Below are 17945 nucleotides of genomic sequence, written 5' to 3'. Positions count from 1 at the left end.
GGTTGCTTTTTGTTTTTCACTCTACATTCTCTGTAAACTCTGTTGTGCGTGAAAACCCCAGGATATCAGCAGCTTGAGATACTCAAGCCACCCTGTCTGGCACCAACAAGCATTCTACAGTCAAAGTCACTTAGATCACAATCCTTCCCATTCTGACACTTGGTTTGAACAAAAACTTGACCATGACAGTATTCCTTTATGTATAAAGTGGCTGCCACATGTTTGGCTGATTATATATTTGCATTAGTGAGCAAGTGTACAGGTGTATCTAATAAAGTGTATACTTTATTGTCTACCTGCACTACATTTTCTCATTAGCTGTTACACTTTATTCTGCATTCTGTTATTGTTCTACCTCCAAGCCATCATTTGATCTGTATGTAAGACACACCTTACTGTATCTCGGCAGATGTGATGATAATAAACCAATTCCAATTCTAATAACGTATCACAATACCATCCAGGAGATGTATGTGCATCATTGAGAAATGAGACTCTCTCTCCAAATTAGAACAACCACCCAGAAGGCCCTGTCCCACAGTATCGACCTCCTGGGATCTCAACACTCACCTCCTGTAGGTGAGCAGAAACTGAGCTACAGAAACACAATGACAGAAGGAGGCCAGAAGCTGGTCGCTACACCCCCTGACCCCTCAATGCCTTTGTTGGATTGGCTTGCTATTATTGTCACATTTACCAAGATACAGTGCAAAGATTAGTTTGTGTCAGCTACACAGATGATTGCTTGCTTCATACACTGAGGCGCTCTCTTCAGTCACCTGAAGAGGTAACCATAGCCTTTGGCCAGGAGATGTCATCAGGTGGAGTATTTCAACTCTTAACCACTACAGTCTCCAGTTGGTGGGTAAACAGTGGCGGCCAAGTCACTGCCATCTGCTCCTGACTTCCAGCTCAACTCCTCTTGCCTGCTCCATATCCTGCAAGAGGGTCTTTCTGTTTTTAGTATCCCGATACCACCCAGGACAAAGCAGCCCACACCATTCAATCTCTCCACCATCACCTCAGGATGCTGTGACAGTACATCCCAAACCTTTGACCTCCACCAGCCAGGAGAAGGGGAGCAGGGGCAAGGAAACACCACCATCACCTCCTCCCAGATTACAAACACTCCAACTTAGAAATACATCTCCAGACCTTCAACATCGCTGGCTCGTATCAAGGAACCCCTGCCCAGTGGCAGCGTGGGAACACTAGTAGAAGCAAGCGGCGTGAACTGGCTCAAGCCAGCTCTCTGCCACTTTCTTAAGGGATGGGCAACAAATCCTGAGCAAAAAAAAGCAATCTGCAAGAGGAACTTAGCAGGTCAAGCAGCATTTGTGAAGGAAAAGGAATTGTCAGCCTTTGGGGGCAAGACCATGCATCTGGCCAGTGATGCCCAGATCTCAAAAGATGAACAAGTGAAATAAAGATCAGTCACATGAAGCAGACCTGACCTTGCCCAATCAGAACCTACTGCTGCTCCCTGTGGAAAAGGCAACCAGGGCTAAGTTTGGTTCCTTTTCAGTTCTCTGATTGGGAGCTGCCTATCATACACAAAAATAGAACACTCTGCAGTAATAGGAACAACCAACAGAACACAAGGATCACAAAGGGAAAATGCCCTGCACCTCAAACCAATTTTTTCATCATCTCTTCTCTCTTGAAAACTTTTCAGGGCTCCTAGTTGCTCCTGTCCTCTCAATGGCCCTGCAATCCCAAACCCAAACCCTCAGGCAGCAGCGGACACCAAGCAAATACAACATTCCTCTTCTCAAGCCCACTTAGTTGTCCCTAGATCAACCACTCTATCAACTAACACCACACCGACTAGGAAAAACATCTCTGTATGGAAGGATTTTCCAAGTGTTGCTGCTGTCTTTCTGTGATGTGTGAGTTGTTCTAATTAATGAGATGGTGAAGGGCGAGAGGGGGAGTAGGTGACCTGGGAAGCGAAGTTCTTTTGTGCTACTCTAACAGTGTGGAGGAACAGAGTGGCCTCATGGTGCCCACATTATTAGATCCCTCAAAGTTGCAGCTCAAAGTTGACAGGGTGGTCAAGAAAGTATTAGCAGCATACTAATATAGTTGGAGGACAGCCATGGTAAGGGGAGTTTAGGACAAGAGGGCACAACTTCAGGACTGAAGGACATCCATACAGTACAGAGATGCAAAGAAGTTACTTTAGTCAGAGGTTGGTAAATCTGTGGAATTTGTTGCCATGAGCAGCTGTGGAGGCCAAGTCATTGGGTGCAATTAACACAGAGATAGATAGGCTCTTGATTAGCCAGGGCATCAGAGGGTATGGGGAGAAGGCAGGGGAGTGGGGATGACTGGAAAAATTGGATCAGCCCATGATTGGTGGAGCAGAGTCGATGGGCCAAATGGCCTACTTCTGCACTTACAGCTTATGGTCTTATGGACTGGGTTCAGGAACCGTGAGGTAATGATGAAGCTCTATAAAACTCTGGCTAGACCACAACTGGAGTACTTTGTTTAGCTCTAGTTGTAACATGATAGGAAGCACATGGAAGTTTTAGAGAAGACACGAAGGAGATTTAACTGAATGCTAACCTCATGTCTCTTGAGGAAAGGGTGAGCAAACTAGGCCTTTCCTCTTTGGAGCAAAGGAGGAAGAAAGGTAGCTTGACTGAAGTACGTAAGAGGCATTGATAGAGTGGACAGCCAGCACTTCCATTGACAGAGTGGACAGCCAGGACTTCCATTGACAGAGTGGACAGCCAGCACTTTCATTGACAGAGTGGACAGCCAGCACTTCCATTGAAAGAGTGGACAGCCAGCACTTCCATTGATGAGTGGACAGCCAGCACTCCCATTGACAGAGTGGATAGCCAGCACTTCCATTGATAGAGTGGACAGCCAGCACTTCTATTGATAGAGTGGACAGCCAGCACTTCCATTGATGAGTGGACAGCCAGCACTCCCAATGACAGAGTGGATAGCCAGCACTTCCATTGATGAGTGGACAGCCAGCACTTCTATTGATAGAGTGGACAGCCAGCACTTCCATTGATGAGTGGACAGCCAGCACTCCCATTGACAGAGTGGATAGCCAGCACTTCCATTGATAGAGTGGACAGCCAGCACTTCTATTGATAGAGTGGACAGCCAGCACTTCCATTGATGAGTGGACAGCCAGCACTCCCATTGACAGAGTGGATAGCCAGCACTTCCATTGATAGAGTGGACAGCCAGCACTTCTATTGATAGAGTGGACAGCCAGCACTTCCATTGATGAGTGGACAGCCAGCACTCCCAATGACAGAGTGGATAGCCAGCACTTCCATTGATGAGTGGACAGCCAGCACTTCTATTGATAGAGTGGACAGCTAGCACTTCCATTGATGAGTGGACAGCCAGCACTCCCATTGACAGAGTGGATAGCCAGCACTTCCATTGATAGAGTGGACAGCCAGCACTTCTATTGATAGAGTGGACAGCCAGCACTTCCATTGATGAGTGGACAGCCAGCACTTCCATTGACAGAGTGGACAGCCAGCACTTCCATTGATAGAGTGGACAGCCAGCACTTCCATTGATGAGTGGACAGCCTGCACTTTTTCTTCCAGGGCAGAAACACCTGATATAAGGGGGCATAGTTTTAAGGTGATTGGAAGAAAGTATAGGTAGATTTTTTTAACACAGGAAGTGGTGGATGTGAGGAACATGCTGCTGGGGTGGTGGTAGAGGCTGATACATTAGGGATCGTTAAGAGAGTCCTAAATGGGAATATGGATAAAGAAAATGGAGGGAGGCATTAGTCAAATCTTGGAGTAGGTTAAGAGGTCAGCACAACATTGCGCTGGGGCCTGTAAGGGGCGAAGGGCTTGTACTGTGCTGTACAGTTGTTCTATGTTTTATGGTCAGAACTTGCATCCAGAATGGGTAGTGCAGCAGCAGAGAAATACATTTTGCGTTCTGGAGCAGAGTTACAGGATAGAGAGAGATGGCTTTAAAATAGGTCCAGGCCATAGAACAATACTAACAGGAAGCACTTCCTCAAAGTGGGAAAGGTTAAAAATCCAAAACTTTGTCTGCAAGAGGGTGTTGGAGCCAATTGAGAACTGATAATTATCAGCAGTTAGGCAAGAGCGTTAATCCAGATGAAAAGAATTCAGTTCAGCAGTCACCCACTAGCTGAATAGGCTTGGTGGGCTGTTTCCATTCCCATATCTTTTGGAGAGCTATTTGGGAAAATGAAGCCCCACCATCTCAGTGGACAACATTACCTTCAGTTGGCTTCGTGCTCTCTTTATTATGGTTGGTTCGGCTGAAGCCCAGGTAGTTGAAGGTGCGGTGGGCGGGCAGCGTCTGTGAGTATATCTGCTGATAGAATGGCTGTTTCTCATCCATTGGTAAGTTGACCGAGCTGTTCTGCTGTGCCTTCGGGAACGCCTGGCGCAGATGAGGCGGTACTGAGGCGTGGCGAGTCAATGTGCCTGGAGACAAGGAAGACACAATGGGGGTTCAGACAGATCAGCTGTGCTCCACAGTTCCAATAGGACAACCCTCTACTCGTAGGAGATAATCCTATCAGGGACTGGGCATCCCTCACTGGAGCATTCAAGTTGTGTGAGAGCTAGCAAGAAATGGGCATTTTGACCCATGCTAAACTATTCACACTGGGCCTACCCCAACCCATTTTATTCTCTCTACTTTCCCCTTGCCTCCCTCCCTACCTCAAACCATCAATAATGAACTGAGTCAATTTGTGCTCCCTGTTAGGAAGTGAACTGTTCATCTGACAGTGATCCTTTATCCTCAGACTAGCTGAAGACAGACAGCATCAAATCAAAAGTGACATTGCCACATATTGAAGGGAAGGGCACAGAATGGCGCAACATAGCGACTGACCCTTACAGTCCACGACAACTGCAATGCCTAACTAATGCTAACCTCAGTTGTCCACATTCAGCCTCCATCCCTCTACTCCTTTCCCGTCCAAACCTCATTTAATTGTTGTAACTCTATCTGCCTCTGCCACCTCCTCTGGCAGTTCATTCCAGGAAAATGCTCCCATCTATGATGTGAAAAACTTTCTCCTTAGATCTCCCTTCAGATTCCCCCTATCTAAAAACTGTCCTCTCTAATTCAACTCCCATGACTTGGGAAAGGGATTCTGACTTTGTACACTATCTACGTCTCCTTTAATTTTATAAACCTCTATAAGATCAACCCTCAACCTCTTACATTCCAGTGGGAATCCTGAAGATGAACACTCAAAGTTAAAAGTAAGTAATTTATTATCAAAGTACATACAGTATATGGCATCACATACTACCCTGAGATTCATTTTCCTGTGGGCATTCATAGTAAATACAAGGAAAACAATAGAATCAATGAAAGACCGGCCAAACAACCAACGTGCAAAAGACAACAAACTGTGCAAATACAAAAGAAAAAAGAAATACTAAGAATAAATACATAAACGATAGATATCAAGAACATGAGATGAAAATTCCTTGAAAGTGAGTACATAGGTTGTGGAAACAGTTCAATGACGGGGTAAGTGAAGTTATCCACCCCAGCTCAGGAGCCTGATGGTTCAGGGGTAGTAACTGTTCCTGAACCTGGTGGTGTGGGTCCTGAGGCTCTTGTACCTTCTTCCTGATGGCAGCAGTGACAACAGAACATGGCCTGGGTATTGGGGGTCCCTGACGATGGGCACTGCTTTCAAACAACAGCTCTCTGTAGAGATGTGCTCAATGGCGGGGAGGGCTTTACACGTGATGGACTGGGCTGTATCTGTTATGTAACTCCAAAACATAAAAAGCTAATTGAAAGCAAAAACATGGAATTGGGAATGCGTGCCTTTGGTTTTTATGCACTTATGATGTGGTGGTGTGATGACGTATATCATTCATGCACTTTTACATGTAACCCATAAGGAATTATGTAAATAACAAAGAATGCTTTATCAAACAATTAATTTATAATGTTACTCAAATATTCCTGAAATATTAAATGCACAGCACTCCTCCCTGCTTAGCAATAAACTCCAACTCAATATAGAAAGCATCTCAACTTTTATGTACAGTAGACTAATATCTAGACATCCACCGTATAATAAATTTTAAATTATCCCGTTCAGGCCTAAAGATTTAATTACTACGTAAGATTTCTTACTCTTGTGGGATAACATTGTTCCTGACCAGAGGGTCACTCTGCTAGGCAGCTGTGAAACAATCTCAGGGTCTGGGACCTCCTCCGTGGTGCTTGTAGAGATTGAGACTGTAGGAAGTGGTTCTTACAGCTCTGGACAGTGCACGGCCAGCTGCTCGATCTGCTGATCTAGCCCCAGGCCACCAGACAAAGCTTCGAGCCAACATTTACATTTTGACCATACCTAGATGACTGGCATAAAGCTCCTCCAATATTACCTCTCAGCTTGGATGGAACAGCAATCCTCAATCCCCATGCAAGACAACCTCAATCAAGGACGTTCATTGTCATTTAACTACATACACGCATACGACCATATAATATATATAGAAATGAGACAATATTTCTCTAAACCTGGATATAAAGCACAAGAGTACACATAGCACATGATATCTTACAGAGGTATGAATAAAATCTACAGATGAATCTCACATACTGCTGCATGTTCCAGCCATTTCAGGTTGCCATGTAGACCTGAGACAGTGTGGGGTCTTTTCTGGTTTCCCTTTGGATCATCTCTAGCATAACAGGGAGACTTTTTATTTACTTTGAGGAGGAAACATCAAGAGGAGTACCCTCCTCTGTAAGTTTTCCAAGGGTAAACGGGACAATCCCTCAGTATTTTCATGATTAGTTGTCCTCTTGAATTTGATCCTGTAACGTGCATCCTCCAAGAAACAGAGCCCACCTCTGCATGGTGCTGCTGCTGTTAGTGGAGCACCCTTCTGTGGATTGAAGGTCAGTAATGAGGGCAAGTTAATTTTATACCCCAAACCAAACTTGAGGCCTCTCTGTCATTCTGTGCATAACTTGTCTCTGCAGCAGTAAGGGAGCAAAGCCTATGGAACGTTCACTTCCATCACTCACAACATGCAACGTTACTGCACCTCTACCATAAGGTGAGGTATCACAAGCAAGTTTCACTGGATGATGTGGATCATAATGTGTAAGTACAGTGTCTGATGTCACCATCATTTTCTTTACCTTTGGGAAAGCCACCTCACACTGCTTTGTCCATTGTCATTTCTTCCCAGTCCATAGTAATGAGTTCAAGAGGTGGAGCACAGTAGCTAGGTTTGGAAGGAAACTGTTACAGTAATTGACAAATCCTAAAAAGAACTGCAACTGTGACATGACTTTTGGTCCTGGAGCTTCACCATTGCTTGAATTTTCACATCACATTTGTGTAATACTTGTGCGTCAATGGTGCAATCACAGTAAGAGATGTTTGATTTAAGCCCATAATCTTCTAATCTTTTTAACACGGTCTTGAGATTTTGGAGATGTTCCTTGTCATCCATACCGGTAACAATGATGTCAACTGAGTACCTGGGTAGCCCGGTAGCACAGCCATAAGTATAGAGTAAGTAGAGCAGAGGGCTAAGCACAAAGCCTTGTGATGCACCTATACTGATGGAGATTGTGGAGGAGATATATTTGCCAATCTGAACTGACTGGTCTGTAAGTGAGGAAATCGAGGATCAACCTGCACAAAGAGGTATTGAGGCCAAGTTCTTGAAGTTGGCACTGAATGCCGACCTGTAGTTGGTAAAGAGCATCCTGATGTATGCACCTTTGATGTCCAGATGTTTCAGGGTTGAGTGAAGAGCCAGTGACACAGCATCTCCTGTGGACCTGTTGTGACCGTAGGCAAATTGGAGTGGATCCAAGTCACTTCTCGGGCAGGAGTTGATATGTTTCATCACCAACCTCTCGAAGCACTTCATCATAGTGGATGTAAGTGCTACTGGATAATAATCATTAAGGCAGTTTACCACGTTTTTCTCAGGCATTGATATAACTGAAGCCTGCTTGAAGCAGGTGGATATTTCAGACTGCTGTAGCAAGAGGTTAAAGATACCGGTGAACACTCCAGCCATTTGATCAGCACAGGTCTCTACTAGTCAAGCAGGTACTAAACTGCTTTCCATGGGTTCATCCTCCTGAAGGATGCTCTCATGTTGACCTCAGAGACTGAAATCTCTGGGTCATTGGGAGCTGTGCTAGTTTTAATTACAGCTTCTTCCCCTCCACTATCAGATTTCTAAATGGTCCAGGAACACCGTCTCGCTATTCCTCTTTCACACTACATATCTAGTGACATTATTTATATGTTGCATTGTACTGCTGCCAAAAGAACAATATAATTCATGACATATGTCAGTGATAATAAACCTGATTCTGATTCTAAACCCACCCTATCCAATCTCTCCTTTTAACATCTCTTCTACACTCTACCTAGTACTACCACATCTTTCCTGAAGTGTGATGCCCAGAACTGTACACAACAATCTAAGTGTGGTCTAATCAACATTTGTAGAACTTTAATTGGATATGAAACTGGAGCCATACTTGGGGTCAGAAAACCAAACCAGACCCTATATGGTTTTGGCAGCAGCCATGTGCAGGAGAAGGGTCTGAGTAGTCTTTATCCCATTCAATTTCTGAAAATTCCTTTTAGTTCCCCTGCCCTCTGACCACACCACATCAGAGGCCATACCTTTCATCGAATTAGGAATCCTGAGGCAGGCTGAGTGACAAGCAGACCCTACTAGCTTACTAAGATTGCAAGCTCTTGGGAGCCACGCTAACTCCTACCAGTTGGCCAAATCCAGGGAGCAAACTCCCTGGAGTGGTGCTGCTGGTAGATAAGTTGCTATCCAACGCCACTACCCAGGATAAATCTTGACCTCGCAAAGCCTGAATATTCTCCCTGTGACAGTGGGGTTTCCTCCGAGTGCTTGCATCTTCCTCCCACATCCCAAAGACATGCTGGTCACCGGAGATTGCCTCTCACTGTACTTGAGTGCTAAAACTGATGGGAATGTGGGAAGGATGGATTACAAGGGCAATTAGTAGGGAATGAGACCATGCTGTAGACCAACATAGGGTTTGGTGGTCCGAGCAGCCTGCTTCAATGTGACAAAGAAAAATAGGAATACACAGGGGTAGGCAAGGGCACTACTCTGGAGATTTTGCAACCCATCAAGGGAAGGATCACAAACTCGAGGAACATATAATCTTTACACCTTTGCAGAAAAAAGGCATTTAAAAAAGGGACTGCAATGAACAGCTTGCAGAATCGAGAGTTAGAAACAGGCCCTTCAGCCCATCAAGTCTAACCCCCCCATTTACACTAATCCTACAATAATTGCAAATTTATATTTTCACCACAGTCTCATCAAATCCCCACCCGTCTCCAAAACTGACCTTGATACCAGGGAACATTTATGACAACCAATTAACCTACCAGATGTGGAGCAGAGCAATACAGTTCCATAGCCTAACACAAAACACCCAAGTGACAACCTCATTATAGAAAATCTTTTCTCCACTTTATATCCCTGGAGACCTAAGTACCAAGAGATGGATTCAGTATCAAGCATTTGTTCGGTTATCTGGTGACCCTTCTTCCATCAGCTTCGATCCTTCAGGCTCCAAACCCAACTAACATCTATTTGCCTTGAACAGGGCATCGATTAAATCCTGAAATCCAGGGTACATGGGGGAAGTGAGACGAAGCTTTCCAAGAGCACTGACCTGATCGCCTGCTGATCACCTCGACAATAGATGGGGGGAAATAGCCCACGCGGTCTGTCCCTTTCTGGCTGTCATGTATGTGGCCCTTCCAGCGCCCATCAGCATGCTGCTCCAGTACCTACCACAGAGAGAGAACAACAGACCATGTCACCAACCACAAGTGGCCAACTATATCAGGGCATTAAGCTTGCCTTGACCGTACAACAAAGTCTGAATTGAGTAAGTGCATGGCCACAGTACAGGAAATATCTCATCACAGATTGCTTGTACCCAGGCCAGCCACTCCCCAAGGTACAGGAGAAGTTCCTGTTCATCCCTCAGTGGAGATAGCGGTTTGCTCCAAATTAACACGTGGCTTTCATATCAGCTATTGTGTACCAAAGGATGCTAAATACTGGAGTATACACAGTGAGTCTGCTATTGCCTGTCATACACTCAGGGAAACCTGCTTTTGCCTGTATTGATAGGGGACCTTTTATAGTCTGTAGTAGCGACAAGGAGTCTGTTTTTGCCTTTAGTACACACAGTGAACCTGTAATTGCCTGTATGAGACAGGGAGTGTGTCATTGCCAGTAGTATAGACAGGGAGCATGCTATTACCTGTACTATTTGACATTGAGCCTGCTATTGCCTGCAGTTGAGACAGGGAACCTGTTACTGCTTGTAGTATAGAAAAGGGACTACGGTTCACTGAATTACACAGAAGAGCAATTGTTAACCTTAACACGCACAGGTAGTTCAAAATTCCCTGTAATATAGACAGGGAGCATGCTATTCCTGGTACTCCATACTGAGAATCCTTTCATTCTCTGTAATATACACAAGGGTATTGTTCTGAATTATAATGCAGACAGCGGGCATGCTATCTGTGTAAGACATGCAGGTGACTTGAGGGGTAGCTTGCACAGTGCCTTTGCTCCTTGCTTGGATCAAACTGCACAGGGTCACCCTGCTCTCCCCACCAGTCGACTGATGGTAGGTGTATCCATTTCCCTTAACAAGCAGGTATATGCACAGCTATCTCATTGCTATTCATCCGATCCCTGGGCTACTCACCGTGATGATGTCCCCAGCCCTGATGTTGAGCGAGGTGAGGTCATGAACATTCCAACAATCCTTCAGGGCTCGGACCTGAAGGACTCCCGAGGCCTCTGTTGGAAGAGAAAAGGAGGTGGTGAGAAACGACATGGAAGTGTGAAACACCCGGCACTCTGGACAATCTGTGGCAGCAGTGACCTCTCCAGCTAGAGAGATGTGTTTGTCATCCTCTTCACAGCGATCCATTTATCCAGGTGATACCTTTATAATCTTCTACAAAATGTGGATGAATTTCCCACTTCTACGTCTCAATTCCACAACACTCCTAATATCCCACTGTTCCAGAAATGTTTTCCCCACTGGACCTCCCAACATACACTGTCAGCAGTTCAGAGCTCCATCACAATAGCCTGCAACTCCTTCTCAATATCCTCCAACTCCATAAAATATTCCCAAAGTTCTGTCCTAATATTCCCAAAGCTCCACCCCAATATTCCCACAGATCCTTCCCAACTTCCCCACAGGTCCTTCTCAATGCTCAAAATTCAAAATCAATAAACTTATCATTAAGGTACATATTATGACACCATATGCTGTCCAAGTTGAGAAACGTTTTCTTGCAAGTATACACAGTAAACCTAAGAAACACATCAGGTACCATGCATGGCCAGATGCTTTCCGTGGGTTCACCCTCCTGAAGGATGCTCTCACGTCAGCCTCAGGGACTAAAGTCACAGGCTAGTTGGGCACTGTGGGACTGTGAAGGTGCCTCCATACTTTAAATTTCAAAGTGAGCATAGAAGCTTTTGAGCTTGTCTTGGAGAAAAGTCTAGTTGTCAACTACATTGCTTGGTTTCATTTTGAAGTCCTGCCACAGATGTCAAGTATTCTTCAATGATTCAAGTTTGGTCCAAAATTGTCACTTCACATGAGATGGTGTTCCAGAGATTGTACCTGGACTTGTTTCTTACTTGCTCACCAGACCTGAATGCCACCAATCTGGCCCTCAGCGCATTGTGGATCTTACAGTTCATCCAAGACTTCTGGTTGGGGGAGACTCCGAATAATTTTGTGGAGATCCACTTCTCTATGACTGCAGAAGGCACTACCAAAGATTCATCCCATTGTACACACAGATCCATCTAAACACTCCCGCAGCTGTCCCAATATTCCCACAGCTATGCTGCAATGCTCCCAAAGCTCCATCGCAACATTTTGATAGATCCATCCCAACATCCCACAGTGCCTTTTCCTTCTCCCTGAGAGTGTGCCTGACACATCCACACAGCCCCAATGCCTCTCTCTTTACCTCTCAGGAGGTGCTTGATCTCCTTGCTTGCCTGTGAGGTGGTGAACTGGTTGACGATGTCCAGGGCCGTCTGGCTATAGGTGTTCCTGATGTTGACATCAATACCAGCCTGTACGGAGGAAGTGGTGTGGGAGAGCAGTGAGGTGGAGTCCAACATCATTACACCCACCCTTCCAATCCCCTCAACCATACCCCCCAACCCCACAAAACCAACAGAAGCCCTCTGGTCACCCCACTGGCATTCATTTCTCTGCTTTCCATGCAGGGACCCAAATGGAAGCAAAGGACATGAAACGTTGTTCATTTGCCAGTGACACACACTACAGGCCAGCAGTTGGTGAACAAGGCCCTGGTGCTTCACTGATTCCCTCCTCGTGTGCAGTTGCTGACTGAGCTGTCCGCCCCCTCAACCTTCACCACAGAAAGGCTGTGGGTCCAGTGGCACAGCTAACACAGCTGCTGCCTCCTGACACCAGAGACCAGGGTTCAATCCCAACCTTTGATGCTGTCTGTGTGGAGCTTGCAAGATCTTCCTGTGACTGCATGGTTTTCCCCTGGATGATCCAGTTCTTCCTGCATCCCAAAGACACATGAGTAATTAGATTGCCACCTTAGATTGCCCTAAGGGTGCAGGTGAGTGGTGGAATCTGGGTGGAGTTGGTGGCATTGCAGGGAGAATAACCAAACTGCAGGCAGAGAGGCACCCACCCACAAGGGCCAGGGGAGGACATTGCTGGAAAATTACATTCCAGCTGCTGGCACTGCACAGACCATTTGGCCTAATGCAGAGACAAAATATTGTACATCCGGCAAATGGACAGAGAACACCAGTCATAGAGAGAGAAACAAGAGTTAACCAGAAGGCTCAATCGGACAATCAACAACCCAAAACACAAACTTAGCCTCACTCTCTGCAGCCACATGCACAAAATGCTAGAGTCCTGATGAAGGGGCTCGGCTCGTAAAGTTAACTGTTTATTTCCCTCCGTGGATGCTGCCTGACCTGCTAAGTTTCTCCAGCAGTTTGTGTGTGTTGCTCCAGATTTCCAGCATCTGCTGAATCTCTTGTGCCTGGCTTGTTGAGTTTTGCATATTACTGACTCCCTTTACACCAGGAGTCTGAAGTGATATTGGATTGTCGTCAGTCTGGGAGTATGTGGGAAGTTCAGCTAAGAGGCATAAAAATCTGCTCAAGTTTTGTAAGTATTTTTTTTAGTAAACTTCAGTATGAGACCATGCCCATTCCTGAGTAAAAGGTTAAGAATTCAGGTCAGACTGAGCACAGTTGAGCCAGGCCCATCCTATGATTTACCTGACTTAATCGCATGCACACTTACGTCAAGTAGCAATCGCACCACTTCAGTCTTGCCACACAAAGCAGCTTCGTGCAGCGCTGTCCCCGTCTTTGCCACTCTATTGGTGTCAATGCCGGCCTTGATTAACAATCTGGAATTCAGAAAAGAGTAGCAAAGATAAACTGGGCTGTCAGGGAATAACCCAGGAGGGGAGTGCAGCAGTGGGGTGGAGGAGTGTGCAAGGGCACACTGGACGGGACGTGCAGAGGGGGCAAGATGGACACAGGGCTGAAGATGGAAAGTCTGCAATGGGAAAACATTAGGAGAGGGCAGGGTTTCACTTCCCAGAGTGCAGGATATGTCAGAGACAGAAGATGGCTTGGAAGCCCACAAGACAGAGCGAGTGGGAACTCAGTGAGGGAGGGGTAATGGGCCCCCACAAGCAAACAGGGCCCCGTTCAAGGTAGGGTAAAGGGGTGTCACAGTGAAGCAGGACAAAGGAAGTGTACAGTGAAAGCAGGCAAGGATACGTCCTCTCGAAAGAGCAGGTACAACAGTTCTGCACACTGAGGTAGTATCTCAGGGGTGAAGAAGAGAATTAAATGGTTCCCTCATTAAAAGCACGCACAAGGGGGATCCCATACATTTCCATACAGACAGGCCTTCCACAAGCCTCCCATCCACACCCCCAGACAGACAGGTCCCCGTCCCCCCCCCACTCACACACACAGACAGGCCTCCAACCCTCCCTCCCACCCACTCACACAGACAGACAGGCCTCCAACCCTCCCTCCTACCCACTCACACAGACAGACAGGCCTCCAACCCTCCCTCCCTCCCACCCACTCACACAGCCAGGCCTCCAACCCTCCCTCCCACCCACTCACACAGCCAGGCCTCCAAACCTCCCTCCCACCCACACACAGCCAGGCCTCCAACCCTCCCTCCCACCCACTCACACAGACAGCCAGGCCTCCAACCCTCCCTCCCACCCACTCACACAGCCAGGCCTCCAACCCTCCCTCCCACCCACTCACACAGCCAGGCCTCCAACCCTCCTTCCCACCCACTCACACAGACAGCCAGGCCTCCAACCCTCCCTCCCACCCACACCCACAGCCAGGCCTCCAACCCTCCCTCCCACCCACTCACACAGACAGCCAGGCCTCCAACCCTCCTTCCCACCCACTCACACAGACAGCCAGGCCTCCAACCCTCCCTCCCACCCACTCACACACACCGACAGGCCTCCAACCCTCCCTCCCACCCACTCACACAGAAAGCCAGGCCTCCAACCCTTCCTCCCTCCCACCCACTCACACAGCCAGGCCTCCAACCCTCCCTCCCACCCACTCACACACACAGCCAGGCCTCCAACCCTTCCTCCCACCCACTCTCACACACAGACAGGCCTCCAACCCTCCCTCCCACCCACTCACACAGCCAGGCCTCCAACCCTCCCTCCCACCCACTCACACACACAGGCAGGCCTCTAACCCTCCCTCCCACCCACCCAGTCACACAGCCAGGCCTCCAACCCTCCCTCCCACCCACTCACACACATATAGGCCTCCAATCACCCCACCCACTCACAGACAGACAGACCTCCAATCATCCCACCCACTCTACCAAGCAGGCCTAAAACTCTCCCGCCCACCCACTCACACACGCTCAGGCAGAGACAGGCAGGGATGAGTTGGGCCATCTTGCCCATTTCTTTGACTCTATGACTAGGCCATTCAACCTCTCAAGCCTGTCCTATTATTAAATAAGATCACTCCTCTTTTCTGCTCCCTCCCAATACTCCTCAGCTTCTGCAGACTGATAGGTTTGAATACCCTCACTGACACAGGGCAGAGCTTAGGAGGACGATGCCACCTAATGGCGACTCATTTGCTTACATCTTCAGAAACAGCTCTATTTCTATCTTTAATATCTCCGTTTTTCCCTTTCAGGGTTCTTTTAAAGTCCCTGACCTGGAGTAACACGCTGACTTCAGTTCATTGCAGAAATAGGACTCGCTCTTGTGGTCTCACGACTGGTCGCTATTCGATATGGTGAAGATGCAGCCAAGAAGACTAGCACGCCTTCTGGGTTCTGGGTGGCTCTGGAGGTGGACAGACTCAAGGTTGGTGCTGCCGCAGAAAACTGGTCTGTCGTGGGAGATAGAGGATCAAAAGCAGCCAGCTGGCTGCTGGTTGTGAGCCCAGAGACCCGAGTTCTTTGGGCACAGAGCTTGGAAGAAGTGACGCAATAAATTTTTAACACCATAAATCAGCAAGTTTTTTGTTGGACAAGAGTTCACTTGGCAGGCTTTAAAAGCCCACTGAGACAGATGGTTACACACCTTGAGGGTGGTTTATACTTTGCAATGATTTATCTATCGGCCTCCTCACTGTGAAATAGGGACACCTGTTTTTCCCTTGTTAGGGATAGATAGACCCTGTGGTATGTCGAATTGCCAGATGAACAAGTAGTCTTTGGGAATGTGGTGAACTACATATACCTGTCTGGACACAAGCCCCCTGCTGACTGCTCCTGTGGCTCCTCCCACAGACCCCTGTATAAAGGCGATCAAGGCCTGAACCCGGCCTCTCAGTCTCCAGAATGTAGTATGGTGGTCACTCACTGTTTGTTCCTTCTTCCAGTCAATAAAAGCCGATATCTCGCCTTACGTCTCAGAGTGAGTTATTGATGGTGCATCAGTTATTGATGGTACTGTATCTTTATTGATAAACGCTTGGGTGCTCGGTGGAAGGTGCTGTTGCTGGTGGGGGAGGAGGGATTGTTGCTTTGCTGCTGCTTACGCATCGAGGGGGAGCTGGGGCACTAACATTTAACTGTCATTCATTCTGTGGGGCACTCCTCTGTTTTTGTGGATGTTTGTGAAGATAAAGAATTTCAGGATGTATATTGTATATATTTCTCTGACAGTAAATGTACCTTTTAAACCTAGAGAACTGAAATGGATTACACATCCCCCGGAAAGAAAGTGTCTTCTCATCTCCACCTGAAAGGTTGGGGGGTGGGGTTAGGGTTAACCTCTTCTTCAAAAACAAAACCTCCAAAATCTAGATTCCTCACTGAGCATCGACCCTGCCGATCCCTTCAGAATCTGACACATAATAAATGAAATGTTCAGTACAATCCTGACGGTACAGGGGGTGCGATATACAATTTGGAGCTTGGAGCCTAACACACAGAGATTCCTGTTTATACACCAGGGGTTGCTTTGCTCCAGTGAGATCCCACAACAGATCTTTTGGTGATATGACATCTGGTGACTGTGAATAGCGCAAGTTAATTAGCGCTCTCGGTTAAAAGAACACCTCAGTAAATTCATGAGTGTCTCATCTCATTACAGTGTAATGACTAATGTTACAAGTCCCACTAAAGCTGGTCTGAAGATGATGAAAACAAGAGTTCACTTGGCAGGCTTTAAAAGCCCACTGAGACAGATGGTTACACACCTTGAGGGTGGTTTATACTTTGCAATGATTTATCTATCGGCCTCCTCCGGGCTCTGATCCGTGTGGAGAGGGCACTGGAAATACAGTACTGCGATTCCCATTTCCAGCCATCTGGGAAATGATTACGTTAACTTTTGAACAGGACAGCTCTGGGTATCTAAGCACTGAAACGTCTGGCCAGACCTGAGCGAGGGTCCCATGGATGCACCACAGATGCCGTCAGGCCATCAGATGGATGTGACAGAAGGAAGCCATCACACCCCCACCCCTCTCACCACGCCCTACCACACCCTGCCTTCACCTCCCTGAGGCCGTATTCCCACATTTCCAGATGGCTGGTGTCTGCCCTTCCAGAACATCCTGGAAGCCCAAGGGATATGCTGACTAACACTGGTCCACCAGTCGGCATATAACCTGATCCTCTCACCTTGAGGTGCGGGACCTTGCTGTGTAAAAAAATGGCCACTGCATTTCCTACCCAGTGACCACAATTCAAATACTGCTTCACTGTGAAATCTTTTTAGAAGTCTCTGCTTGTGAAAGCGATGTATTCTTCAATACCATCAGCCACTACACTACTAACCCATTGAGGAAACGACAGTAGCTGGACTATCAATCTTGAAGCAAGTTTAAATCCTTTCACTGAAGCTGGAAACTTTAAATTCAAGTCATTAAATAAATCTGGAGGCAAAGAGTGTCATAAATGGGTGCAACCACAAGATCCCCATAAAATTCTTTCCAGATGAATTGATAAAAGCAAATCAAGTATTCCATGAAGTGAATTCCGTGGCACTAGATCCAAACCCTGACACTAATCAATTCAACTCCCAGTCGTCAGGGCATTCCAATCAAACTGGCATCTAAATCTGTCACCCCACCGTTCTGGAGAAAGTATTGTGTGTATCGGTCACGTTCCACAGTTTCACAAACACCACTGGAGATAAACAATACATCCCATGATTGACCTAAACACCAGACTAATTTGGAAAGGCCAGGTTTGGGCCAAAATGTGGCGACAGGGTCCGGAACCAGAGTGTATCAATACGATAGGGCTCAGGCCCTGGTGTGAAGGATGACCCAATGATTGGATGATTTACACACTGGGCCTGATAG

At 47.0% G+C, this 17945-nt stretch overlaps 1 protein-coding gene across 2 annotated transcripts in view; it reads right to left on the bottom strand.

Moving 5' to 3' along the window:
- The window catches only part of LOC132380192 (caskin-2-like), a 287298-nt gene that overhangs the window by 47339 nt on the left and 222014 nt on the right, over positions 1–17945 (bottom strand). For both annotated transcript variants that reach the window (XM_059948876.1, XM_059948877.1), the window contains 5 exons: positions 13405–13513; positions 12068–12176; positions 10777–10871; positions 9721–9838; positions 4248–4457 (listed from right to left, as the gene is read on the bottom strand). In XM_059948876.1, the coding sequence (XP_059804859.1) occupies positions 4248–4457; positions 9721–9838; positions 10777–10871; positions 12068–12176; positions 13405–13513 (641 nt within the window). The remainder of the gene's footprint in view (positions 1–4247; positions 4458–9720; positions 9839–10776; positions 10872–12067; positions 12177–13404; positions 13514–17945) is intronic.

This window comes from Hypanus sabinus, chromosome 23, assembly GCF_030144855.1.
Source record: "Hypanus sabinus isolate sHypSab1 chromosome 23, sHypSab1.hap1, whole genome shotgun sequence".
Taxonomy (NCBI): Eukaryota; Metazoa; Chordata; class Chondrichthyes; order Myliobatiformes; family Dasyatidae; genus Hypanus; species Hypanus sabinus.
Note: the sequence above shows the minus strand (reverse complement) of the source record. Positions and strands in the feature narration are given on the sequence as shown.